The 13,626-nt window shown below is 39.0% G+C and overlaps 1 protein-coding gene across 3 annotated transcripts in view; it reads left to right on the forward strand.

Annotated features, from left to right (window-relative positions):
* Positions 1-13,391, forward strand: part of CC2D2B (coiled-coil and C2 domain containing 2B) — a 96,112-nt gene extending 82,721 nt beyond the window's left edge. For 2 of the 3 annotated variants that reach the window (XM_053662461.1, XM_037138904.2), the window contains 3 exons: positions 8,526-8,584; positions 10,668-10,845; positions 12,648-13,391. In XM_053662461.1, the coding sequence (XP_053518436.1) occupies positions 8,526-8,584; positions 10,668-10,845; positions 12,648-12,836 (426 nt within the window). In that variant the 3' untranslated portion in view covers positions 12,837-13,391. The remainder of the gene's footprint in view (positions 1-8,525; positions 8,585-10,667; positions 10,846-12,647) is intronic. The other variant, XM_037138905.2, reaches the window with a different exon arrangement.
* Positions 13,392-13,626: the final 235 nt, after the last annotated feature.

The following is a 13,626-nucleotide window of genomic DNA, read 5'->3' on the forward strand; positions in this document are numbered from 1 at the left end:
ATATATATTAGTTATAATATATTATATATTAGGTATAATATGTAAATATACCTAATATGTATTTATAAATAAATGTATAATTATATATTCCTTATATTATAAGTATATAATACTTACATATAAACATGTACAACTATATATTTATATGTAAATATATACTTATACAAATATATATTTATATATAAGTATATATATATTTCCTGTTTGTTAAGTTGTTTCAAAGAAGGGAAATGTGCTTATCTCTCTTGTGCAAACCACATTTGCAGCACCCACAGGCCATATCTTTCTTGTCCCATCCCAAAGTTGCAAGTGAAACATTGCTTCTTCTAGAGAGAGAATGATATATTTAGAAATGGGGTTAGTTGTTTACTATTAATCATTCTTCTACTCTTGCAGCTAATGTTTATTGAGTGCCAACTATGAGCCAGCACTATGTTAGGTAAAGGTGCCACAAGGAAAAATGCATGTCTCAGTATTCTTGGGACTTGTGTTCTGGAGGAAGAAAGAGCAGGAAACAAGCACTTGCAGTATAGAGTGATAAGTGCTATCAGAGAAGTAATGAATGTGCTTTGGGGGCACATAGCTAGAGGACCTGACAGGAAGGAGAGCTTCCTGGGAAAAAAGTTATGACCAGCACAGTGAGGAAGGTGAGTAAGAGCTGGCCTAGAATAAAATCAGAAAAGAGAATGGTCCCAGAAGAGAGCAGGAACAGTGGGCATAAAGATCGGCAATAGCAAGAAGATGTCTGTCAAGCAGCTCAGAGGCCAGCTTTGCTGCTGTCAGGGAGTGAGCAAAGATGAGCTCAGGAATAAGCAGAGTTCTGCTAGGGATTTGGGCCTTTATCCTCAGGACAGTCAACACCTAACATTACCAACGCAAGGGCTGCCATGATGAAAATTGTGTGTTTGAAAGCCGCTCTGGCTGAGGGTGGACTCTAAACCTTTTGCCAAATAGAATCTATAAATGTAAAACTCATAGTTGCCTCTGACTTGTATCTCTACTGATTTTTTTCTGGTAGGTTAATGGATGGCCCTTGATCTTTTGCCTTGACAAATACATACCACAATAACCACTCTCTATAGTGAACAATGCTTTTGTTATAACAATTGAGAACACAAATTGGAGTGTGCATAATGACAACATGTGTATTCAGAGATGAGTAAACAGAAATTCTCTTTAAGCTTTTCATTTTTATTTTTTTAAGTTTCTTTTTTATTGTATTTTTCCATTACTATTTCTCCCCCTTATACTCTCTTCCACCTCCTTCTACCTACCTCCCCCCACCCACAATCACCACACTGTTGAGGACAACAGTCCATGAGTTCTTTCTCTTTTTTGCTTAATCCTTCCACATCCCCCCCGCCCCACGCTGTCAGCCTGCTCTCTATGAGTCTGATTCTATTTTGCTTGTTAGTTCAGTTTGTTCACTAGATTCTACATATGAGTAAAATCACATGATATTTGCCTTTCTCTGACTGGCTTATTTCATTTAGCATAGTGTTCTTCAGTCTATCCATGCTATCACAAAATTTTCTTCTTCTTTACCACCAAGTAGTAAGTATTCCATTGTACCATAGCTGTTTTATCCACCCATCTATTAATGGGCACTTGGGCTGCTTCCAGGTCTTGGCTACTGTAAATAAAACTGCAATAAATACAGGGGTGCTTATGTTCTTTCAAATTAGTGTTTCAGGTTTCTTCAGATAAATTCCCAGAAGTGGAATTACTGGGTTGAAAGGCAATTCCATTTTTAATTTTTTGAGGTAACTATAATTTTCTAAATTATAGAAAAATTATCCTTATTCACATGGGTGAATATGTTCTCACATTTAGTAGGTTGTATTTTTATTTTGTTGATGGTTTCTTCTTTACTGTGCAAAAACTTTTTAGTTTGATGTAGTCCCATTCATTTATTTTTTCTTTTATTTCCCTTGCTAGAAGAGATATATCAGAAAAAAATATTGCCACAAGCAATGCCCAAGATTTCACTTCATATGTTTTCTTCTAGGATTTTTATGGTTTTGAGTCTAACATTTAAGTCTTTAATGCATTTTGAATTTATTCTTGTGTGTGGCATAAGAAGGGGGTCTAGTTTCATTTTTCTGCATATATCTGTCCAAGTTTCCTAACACCATTTATTGAATAAACTGCCTATAGCCCATTGTATGTTTTTGCCTTCTCTGTCAAATACTGACCGACTATAAAGGCATGGATTTATCTCTGGGCTCTCTGTTCTGGTCCAGTGATCTACGTATCTGTTCTTATGCTGGTTCCATGCTGTTTTGATTACTGTGGCTTTATAGTATAGTTTGATATTAGGTAGCATGATTCTTCAAATTTTGTTTCTTTCTCAAGATCACTGATGCTATTTGTGGTCTTTTGTGGTTCCATATAAGTTTTTGGAATATTTGTTCCAGTTCTGTGAAGTATACCACTGGTATCTTTACATGAATTGCATTGAATCTGTAGATTGCTTTGGGTAGTATGGACATTTTAATGATGTTAATTCTTCCTATCTATGAACATGGTATATTATTCCATTTATTTGTGTCTTCTTCAATTTCTTTCTTCAGTGCCTTATAGTTTTCCAAGTACAGGTCTTTTACATTCTAGGAATAAAATTCCTAGGTATTTTATTCTTTTTCAAGCAATTGTGAATGTAATTGTTTTCTTAATTTCCCATTCTAATATCTCATTATTGGCATATAAAAACTGGTTTCTGGATATTAATTTTGAATCCTGCTACTTTATTAATTTATCAGTTCTAGTAGTTTCTTGGTAGAATTTTTAGGGTTTTCTATGTATAATACCATATTATCTGCAAATAATGACAGTTTTACTTCTTCCTTTTCAGTTTGGATGCCTTTTATTTCTTCTTCTTGTCTGATTGCTGTGGCTAGGACTTCTAGTACTATTTTGAATAAGAGAGGTGAAAGTGGACATTCCTGTCTTGTTCCCAATCTTAAGGGGAATGCTTTTATTTTTTTCCTACTGAGCGTGATGTTGACTACGATTTTGTCAGATACAGCCTTTATTATGTTTAAGTGTGTTCCCTCTATTCCCACTTTGCTGAGAGTTTTTATCACAAATCGGTGCTAGATTTTATCAAATACTTTTTCTGCATCTATTGATATGCTCATGTGGCTTTTATTCATCATTTTGTTTATATGGTATATCATGTTTATCGATTTGAGGATATTGTACCAACTTTGCATTCCCAGCATAAATCCCACTTGATCATGGTATATGATCTTTTGATGTGTTACTTTTTTTTTTTAAGATTTTATTCATTTATCTTTAGAGGGAAAGGGAAGGAGAGAGGGAGAGAAATATCAATGTATGGTTGCCTCTCGTGTGTCCCCAACTGGGAACTGGCCTGCAACCCAGGCATGTGCCCTGACTGGGAATCGAACCATGATCCCTTAGTTCGCAGGCCCGCACTCGGTCCACTGAGCTACATCAGCCAGGGCTTGATGTATTACTTTTGGTTTGCTAATATTTTGTTGAGGATTTTAGCATCTATGTTCATCAGGGGTATTGGCCTATAATTTTCTTCCTTTGTAGTATTTTCATCTGGTTTTGAAATAACTACGATGCTGGCCTTGTGAAATGAGCTTGGGAGTCTTCCTTCTTGAATTTTTTGAAATAGCTTGAGAAGGAGGAGTGTTGGTTCTTTTGAGAATGTGTGGTGAAATTCGCCTGTGAAACCATCTGGTCCAGGGATCTTGCTTGTTGGGAGTTTTTTGTTTTTTGTTTTTGTTTTTACTGCTTCAATTTTACTACTTGTAATCTGTCTGTTTAGATTCTTCCTTTCTTAGTTTTGGGAATTTGTATGTTTCTAGAAAGTTTCCATTTTGTTCAGCTTCTCCAATTTGTTGGTACATACTTGTTCATAATACTTTCTTACAGTCCTTTATATTCTTTTGGTGTCAGTTGTTACTTCTTCTCTTTACTTCCTGACTTTATTTATTTGGGTCCTTTTTTTTTTCTTGATAAGTCTGGTTAAAGGTTTGTCAATCTTGTTTATCTTTTCAAAGAACTAGCTCTTAGATTCATTGACCTTTTGTATTTTTTTAGACTCTCATTCATTTCTGCTCTGATCTTTATTATTTCCTTCCTCCTACCCACTTTTGGGGCTTTTTTTGTCAGTATTTTTCAGGCTCATTTAAATGTGAAGTTAGATTGTATATTTGAGATTTTTCTTTTTTCTTGAGATAGGCTATGAATTTCCCTCTTAGGACTGCTCTCCCAATGTCCCACAGATTTTAGGTCATTGTGTTCTCATTGTCATTTGTTTCAAGGTACCTTTTGATTTCTTCTTTGATCTCATTATTGGCCCATTCGTTGTTTAATAACATGTTATTCAGCTTCTATGTCTTTAGGGATTTTTCAGTCTTCTTGTGATTGATTTTTAGTTTTGTGGCATTATGGTCAGAGAAGGTACTTGATATAATTTCAATTTTTCTTAAATTTATTGAGACTTGTTTTGTGTCCTAACATGTGGTCCATCCTAGAAAACATTCCATGTGCACTTGAAAGGAATGTTTATTTTGCTGCTTTGGGGTGAAATGAGCTCCATTTGATCTAGTGTGTCATTAAGGCTGCTGTCTCCTTGTTGATGTTCTGTCTGGAAGATCTATCCATTGAAGTAATGGGTGTTAAAATCCTGTACAATGACTGTACTTCTGTCAGTCTTTCCCTTTATGCACATCAAAATCTGCTCTACCCATTCAGGAGCTCCTATGTTGGGTGCATAAATGTTTGCTAGGGTTATATTCTCATGTTGGATTTTTCCCTTTATCATTATGTAATGTCCTTCTTTGCCTCTTACTATAACTTTGGCTTTAACGTCTATTTTGTTGACTATAAGTGTTGCTACCCCAGGTTTTTTTCCTTTCCATGTGCATGAAATATCTTTTTCCATTCCTGTTCTTTTAGTCTGTGTGTGTTTTTCATTTTGAGGCTGGTCTCTTGAAGACAGCATATAAATGGATCTTGTTTTCTTATCCATTCAGCTACCCTATGTCTTTTGATTGGGGCACTTAAGCCATTTACATTTAAGGTGATTATTAATAGATGCATATTTATTCCCATTTTATTTTTTAACTATTTTCCTCATTTTTCTTTTTCTTATCTTCCTTATCCTTCTTCTTCAGACAAGTCCTTTAACATTTCTTATAATTCTGGTTTGGTGGTAACAAAGTCCTTTAGTTTTTTTTTTTAGGTTGGGGGAGGGGGTCTGGGAGACTTTATTTCTTCTTCAATTTTTAAATGATAGCCTTGCTGGGTAAAGTAGCTTCAGTTGTAGGTACTTGCTTTTTATTGCTTTGAATATTTCATACCATGCCCTTCTGGCCTGAAGTGTTTTTGTTTAGAAATCAGATGACAGTCTTATGGGAGCTCCCTTCTAGGTAACTACCTGCTTTTTTTGGGGGGCTTTTAAGATTGTCTCCTTGTTTTTAAGCTTTGCCATTTTAATTATGAAGTGTCTTGGTGTGGGCTTCTTTGGGTCCATCTTGTTTGGGACTCTGTGCACTTCCTGGATTTGTGTGTCTTTTTCCTTCACCAGGTTACAGAAGTTTTCTGTCATTATTTCTTCAAATAGGTTCTTGATTCCTTGCTCTTTCTCTTCCCCTTCTGGTATCCCTGTGACACAGATGTTATGCTTCATGTTGTCTCAAAGGTCCCTTAAACTATCCTCATTTTTTAAATTATTTTTTTTCTGTATATTGCTCTGATTTGGTGTTTTTTCTATTATACTTTGTCTTCCAAATTGCTGATTTGATCCTCTGCTTCCCCTAATCTACTGTGTGTTCCTTCCAGTGTATTATTTATCTCAGATATTGCATTTTTTATTTCTGACTAGACCTTTTTTATGGTTTCTATGTCTTTTTTCAGGCTGCTGAACATCCTTTTAATCATTACTTTCAACTCTATATCTGATAAATTGCTTGCCTTCATTTCATTTATCTCTTCTGGAGAATTCTCTTTTTTTTCATTTGGAGTCTGTTTTTTTTTTTTCTTCCCATTTTGGCTGCCTCTTTTTGTTTGTTTCTGTGTATTAGGTAGATCTTCAAAGACTACATCAGATGCTGCCGGTGACTGACCCTGGGCAATCTGTTTGGAGCTATCAGCCTGCGGTTACTTCTGCCAAGCCTGCGTGTGTGCTGAAACACCAAGCTGTGCACCTAGGCTGGCATTTACCAGCACCAAGCCTGGGGGATGGTCTCAGGGCACCCAGAGATCTGCCTCTGCCTGCAGGCTGTCTGTTAGGCTTAATCACTAAAAAAAGCCTCTGACTGTACTCCTTGGCAGGGTTTAAGATCTGCAGGGTGGGGCAGGAGGGATTTTTGTGGGTGGGGCTATTGCTCATCCCAAGGCTGATATGATACTGCATGGAGGAGAGAGCTCTGCCCTAGAATGATGGCTTCTGCAGTATGAGGAATGACTGAGCACAGGGATCCTTGCAGCTGACCCTTCAGCTCTTTCCCTAGAGCCATCAACCCCAGACTCTCTTCATGTGGCTCTAATTGCTCTGTCTGCCCTCCACCAGAGCCCAGGGTAAGTGGCTACAAATGAAATTTTGGGCATCTCTAGCTATCTCTCCCTGGCAGACAAAAACGTTGCTGCTTTTCACAGCTGGGTGTTATGTGGGCATCTTTCCTGGTTCTGGTGCTCTAAGCTGGGGAGCCTGGCATGGGTTTTAGACCCCACATTTCTCAGTGGGAATCCCCAGCCACTGAAATATCCCTCCTGAACTTCAGAGGCTGCCTGTGGGAGCACAGCCAGCCCTCTTGTGCCTCTACACTTCCTACCAGTCTCAATGTGGTGGTGTGGTTTCCTTTGTAAGTCCTTGATTATAACATTTCTCTCCAGGTAGTCTTCAGTTGGTTTTTCAGGATAATTTTTCTATAATTTAGTTGTAATTCCAGTTTGGTCCTGGAAAGAGGTTAATACAGTTTCTGCCTACTCCACCACCATCTTGGATCACGTCTTTTAACGTTTTAAAGGTTATGAGTTCCCTGAAAGAAAAGGGCCTTTGCCAGAAAATAAAAAGCGTATTAATATTCCATAAATGTATCTAATCAGCGTAACCCAGACCTCTTTCTCAGGCCTGAAGGAGGCCTAACTAATCCACAAGAGTTGCCTGGATTGGTCAGTTGGGAAAGAGGGAGGTGGGGATGGGGGAAGGAACATGGTCTGGAGGGGGCAGATAGTGGTTGGTGACAGCAGTTAGGGAATTCAGTCTAGTGTACCTGTCCTACCTGGAATAGTTGGTGGCCCCTGCAAGATGGTGCTGGATTTCATACTGCCTTTCTCCAGTATCTCCCATCTCCTGCTGTGTTCTGTTGTGGGAAACTCCCAATCCTGACCCTATTTCCTAATCTAGTGGTTCTCCAACCATGGCAGGCATCAGAACCACCTGGAGGGCTTGCTGAAACAGAAATTGCTGGGTCTTGCCTTCAGAGTTTCTGATTCATTGAGTCTGAGGTGGAAGTAGATAGTCTGAATCTCTAACAAGTTTTCAGGCCACACTTTGGGAACTTCTGGTTTGGGTCATCATCTGACAGACAGCATTCTCAAACCACTCCTGAAATTTTCTGCGACTGAGAGGCCTAACAAGTGTTGCCTCCTTTTTAAATCACAACCCTCATTCCACTCATGAGGGAAAAACATCTGTTCCTGTCTCTCCATCTGCCTCCATTTCTCAGCTCAGATATATCCAAAGTAAAAGCTATAAATTCAGCCCCTCACTCTTGTCTATGTGAGCCCTGCAAGGAGGGGAGGGCTGGGTTGGGGTAGCAGTGAACTAGAGAAATCTTCCCTTCCTCCCAGCAAAGCCTGCTGGTGGGAAATGTGGTAGGACATTGATCTCTGTTGGTGGGGTGCTGGAGCAAGAGCTTGGGGATAGGGAAGCTGGGATGGACTCTGTGTGTCTGTGTGTGTGCAGGAAAATGCAAAAACCTGGCTCCTGCTGCTGAAAGAAACAAGTACTCAAAAGAGTAAAGATGATAAAACCACATTAGAAGAGTGATGATAATAATAATAGCTGGTGTTTATTGAGCAATATGTGCCAGGTTTTATGTGCACTACTTTATTTTAAAAATTTTGCGAAACCCCAAAGAAGTAGGTAATATTATTGTCCCTCTCTTACGATGTCGTAACTGAGACTCAAAGCAGTTAAGTAACTTCAACCAACGTCATAGTCAGTAAGTGGAAGAGACCTGTGCAGCTGCCAAAGATTATCTGGGAGAATCAAAAAGCATGTCAAATGCTTGTTTGAATACATGAATTGGTGGCAGCAGATTTGTCTAACCCATGAAAAATACCTTTTGTAAATTCATCCCCCCTCCCACGTTCTGGCAAAGTAGTTTTAAAATCAAATAAAACTCTGTTATCTGTGTTTTACCTTTGTGCCTCTGTGACTCAGTGGTTTTACCACATGAGACAGGTTTGGGTTCCTCCTCATTATACTTAGCAATCCCTCCAGAATTTTTTCTAATTTTCAGTTGTTTGTATTTCAGCCTGAAGAAATAATTTATTCTGATACTAATAAGAGCATGGTAGATGATCTAAAGAACAGGTATGCTCTATGAAGTGATATTATGGTTGTCATGTTTTCTCCCTAGTCCCTCATTCAGCCACCTTGCAGTCCTCATGACTGTTCAAAGTCCTAGTGCTCAACACTTTGAATGCCAAACTCAAAATGTCAGAGTTTGAAGTAAGGAAAGGTTTATTGATCAAGGAGGTGCTAACCGAGAAGATGGGAACCCTAGCAGGTTCTCAAATCCATCTTAAGAAAGTACAGCATTTAGGCTTCTTTTATGTCAAGGAAAGGGGAAATGGGAGGGGCAAGAGATGATTCACGACTGCAGATATCTGGGTACCAGCAGGGGTCTGAGGAAGACCCCAGCTAATATGAGTCCAGTTTTGAGGCTCCTGCAACTCTCTGATAAATCATCATTATTTTTGTACACATGTACCGTATCTCCTTCGGAGGGGCACCTTCCAGCAAGGGGCTGTTTTTGTAAAAACTCAAGCCTCAAGGAGAATTCCTCTAATGATTAGAATGTCTGCACACAAGAACACAACAGGCTTGAGCAAAATAGAGTCAGAGAGCTGACCACTTCACTCTGTTGCACTCTAAACCAGACTCTCAAAATACCTATTAGATTCAGCAACAGAAGCATTAAATGGAGATTATATAGTTATTCCCCTTGAGTCAGCTGTATTACCATACATGCATCAAAAAGCAGCTCCTCTGCCATCCAGATGCTCCTTGAAATGACAGGCCAAGTTAAAAATGGTTGCCTGTGGAAGACATTGTGGGCTGCTGCTGGGAAGTTCTCAACACAGACGCCTGTTGACTCTACAGGAATAACGCAATAGCTAATACTTCTTTAAATGACATGAAGGTAAATGGCCCACAACTTGGTGAAAACATCCAAGGTGGGTGGTAGAAACATCAATACTGAACCTTCTAGGGTCTCACCCTCCCTATCCCCTTTTCTCCCCCCCAACACACAAACACACCCTAAGGAGTTGTTCAGTCAAGCTTAGAGGGTCACAATCTTTGCAGCAGGCCCTGTTCCTACTCCAGATGTGTCTAGAAGTTTCTATGCTAGAAACGTCTAGATCTGTCTACTCTAGTGATTAATGTTGTCATAGCAGGCTGACATGTAAACCGATACCAACTAATCAAAACAGAGCATTAAAAAAAATCATTTTGACACTCCCTTCTTTCACTAGCACATAACCCCTACCTCTTGCTCCCTTCCTTCTTTTCCAGTTCTTAACAAAAAGGGAAGAAATGAAGTTGGGAAATGGTTCCCAACTTCTGGTTTTCATCAGAATTGCCTTCTGAACTATTTAAATACATAGGTATCAGACCAGACTTGTTGAATCAACATTTTGATAAAGTCCCACAAGCGGATTCTCTTGCCTAGCTACTACTGAGACTACCTGCTAACTCCAAGTCACTTAGTTACACTATGTACTCAGCCAAGAGGGAGTCCCAGCAGCTTCTTCTGCAGCACACGCTAATTCTGCACAGAGGACAGGCTTCCCAGAAGGGATCCTTCAACCAGCCCACACTGTGCCTCACCTCTCTCCTCCCTGGAACAGTTCATCACCAAACACTACTTTGGGGGCTGGGTATGCGAGCAAAAATCACCCACTCAATAGTCCTGAGTGTACATAATTGTAGGGGAAACAGCTGATCGCACTTACTAGCCTCCCATCGCCGCTTACTGATTTAACTGATCTGATAAACCCATCCCTACTAACATCCCAGACCTGATACCTGAATTTTTGTAATTCAGATTTTTGCAGTCTCTTAGGAATCCAACTTCTTATGTCAAAGGAGGATCTTAGAGAATAGGAATGTCAACCCAGTAATCAGGCGGTAGATCACTCCTGAAAGGTAGCAACCTACACACTGGTAACTGGACTACCCCAGGAAGCTTCTCGCTTTCCCAAGCCAAGCAAGTGCTTTCTTCTCTCAGACATGACTAATGTGAATGAATAGTGGCAGATATTCCTAGCCATAGAGGTCTGATTTCCTCCTAAATTAAATATGTATCATTATCATGCTCAAGTAAAAATGGCAAAACTCCTTTCACATTTATTAAACGAGTTGTAATTTGTCATAAATATAATCATCATAGGATTGAAAGAACTCTGAAATGTAAAATTATGGAATGGCGACCTAAGCAGCCAACACGTTGGAATCGACAATGTACTTCTGTTTTGCGACAAATTCTTCCTAAGCTAGAACTTGGCACCGGAAGCTTTGTTTCCTCTGAAGAAGAGAGTGAATTTGACAGACTACTACAATTTTATTGGGTTTGTATATTATTTGATGCATTCATTACATTTGTTTTATCTATGTTGGTAATTGCCTTGTAATAGTCATCTTAAATATCCCTGAAATACCTTTTATCTTGATCCTAGATGATAGATGCATTTCTTTATAGACCGAAAAATTTAAAATGTAGTGAGCAGTTATTATCGTGATCAGGCTGCATAGCATTTTCTTGGAATCAGTCTTATGCTTTATGATGTATAAGCCACAAACTTTGGAAAGAAATGCCCAAAAGGAAACTTCCTGCAACTGAGAAACTGGAAAATGGTTTCTAGGTGGTAGTACTAGAATGGATTTGCTGTCCTTGGTCCTGGGCAAGGGGACTCCGGGCAAGCTTTAATATTTTCTTCATGAAAATTACTCTCAAATTTATACATCGACCCTCAACTTCTCACCTGACTTCTCCTCATATATTTGAAAATATCTTGGACGATAAAAAGGCATCTCAAATTCATCAAGTTCATAACCAAACTTGGTTGGCATTTGGTATATTGTTAGGATCCTCCTTTTCTTTCCTTATCCTACCCCCAGTTCTGGGAATCTGCCTACCTCCTCTTTTCTAGGAACTGGTCCAGTGGATTTTTGAAAGGCCCATCCTCCCAAGAGTGAGATTCCTTCTCCCTTCTATCTTGTAGAGAGATATGTCTCCTCTGAGAGAGGAAAGGAAGGAATTTGTTGGGAGTTGGTATTTAGGTTGCAAGGGAAAGATCTGTAGTTACTATTCATTCACAAATGGGGAGGCAGTTGTTTTGTTTTGCCTTAATTTTAATAGAATTAGGAGTAAACTGATAAGCAAAACAGTTAAATATATGCCAAGGTTTAAAATTTGGAGTCCTTTTAAAAATTATCTGACTACTTAATAATACACAATCATAAACCTGCACTAAATCCTGTAGCTGGGGCTCTAATCCTGGCTCAACCATTAACTAGCTTGACCAAGTTACCTAACTTCTCTGTACTTTCTACTCCTCTGTGCAATATAAATAGGGATAAAAATTGTTATCTGTTTTGCGGTTTGTGGTGGTGAGGATAAAGTAAAATAATATTTACCCTAGCACCCAGCAAGTGTTTAGTAAATGTGAGCCATTATTTGTATTCTATATGTCAGGCATCATGCTGGGCACTGGGGTTAGGACAGTGAGCAGAACAGGTACAACCTTTTGCATTTATAGAAACTGTGAACTAGTTAGACCAGAAAACATGTAATTGCAATGTATTTTGTGACATAAGTTAAGGAAGGACAGTGTACCATGCAACCACATGAAAAGAGCATGTAAACAGGTTTAAGGATTAGAGGTTGCCTCCTGAAGTGAACAGTCTAAGGCCTGAAGGAGGTTCATGATTCATCTTGGGTAATTTTACGTATGTCTATGTTGCATAAGCCTTTACTCCTGTCTCACAGTTATCACTTAGTAAATACAAACCGAATCAATGTTAAATAACTTATTCCAGAATGCTCGCTTAAATCCCTCATTTGTAAGACCAAGCAATTTTCTTGTTGGCAGTTTGCTATTCTAGAAAGGGTGCAAGTATGTGGAATGCTAAGTGTTCAGGCTTTGGCATCAAACAACCTGGCTCTGCTTCTCTGTAAAATATGTTTGCTTGAGAACTAAACATGTATATGAAGCATTTAGCACTATACTAGGACATAGTAAGCAACCACAAAATAATTATTACTTTTTTTCTGACTACCATTTCTTCCAGGTTTCTGTCACCTTTCTGCATACAATTACTTACATGATTGTAATGTAGGTTTACATGTTATTCTGTTTTTTTGGTCCAGATTGCAGGATTTCCTATCCAGATGTCATACACTGATATACAGTCAATTGTTGATGCCGTGTATCAAACTGGAATTCACTCCTCTGAATTGCCCCATACAGAATTTGCTCTTGCTGTGTACATTCATACATACCCGAACAACATATTATCTGTATGGGTCTATCTGGCTTCCTTAACTCGACAACAGTGAAAAGGAAGAGGGGAAAAGGAAAAGTTGTACCCTGGGCCCCAAGACCAGAAGCAACCTGAACTTTTCCAGTACTTTGGTATTTTGCAACTTATCCTCAAGTTCAGCCAGTTATGAACCCACTTTTTGGTTCACTTATAGAATTGGGCACCATGAAAACTCACTCCCTGAGTCCTTAAAGATGAGTCTAGATGACCTCCTCACCAGATACCTCTTCAAGAAGGACTCTTTTTGGAAAGTCTGGTGGCCTTGAGTTTTATTCTGGGAAAGAAGCAATTCCGGCCTTTTCCTCTAAAGCCAATGTTAAGTGTTACTCAAATTGTGGGTCTCATACCACTTTCATCAAAATCACCTGGCTAGCCCCATTAAAATGCAGATTCCCACACCCCACTCAAGGCCTACTGAATCCAAACCTCTGGGAGTGGAGATCTAGAACCTACAGTATTTTAAACAAGCTCCCCAGGTAATTCTGATGACCTGTTAAGAACGAGAACCCTGCCTTCCAGTGTTATAATTACTAAAGTAAAGCTGGTATGTTTGATGCTGGTCTGATGCAATCCCAGGTAGAAGTTATTCAAACAGAAATCCTCAGATCATTGCCTCTCATAAAGTAAAAGATGAATTCGCTGATTAAGAATAATAGGAAAACCTGATATGTTGGGTTGAGGATTAAGGTCAGCTTCTGGGAGCTTTTCAAAAGCTTTAACTCAGGATGCTACTGATGTGAAGTTTTTTCAGCTCCAAGTATTTGTAAGGGACTCCCAGTAAACTAATGAGTTTTCCTGATCCTGCG

Source organism: Artibeus jamaicensis, unplaced genomic scaffold (assembly GCF_021234435.1).
Source record: "Artibeus jamaicensis isolate MK-2021 breed Jamaican fruit bat unplaced genomic scaffold, CSHL_Jam_final contig_252, whole genome shotgun sequence".
In the NCBI taxonomy this organism is placed as follows: Eukaryota; Metazoa; Chordata; class Mammalia; order Chiroptera; family Phyllostomidae; genus Artibeus; species Artibeus jamaicensis.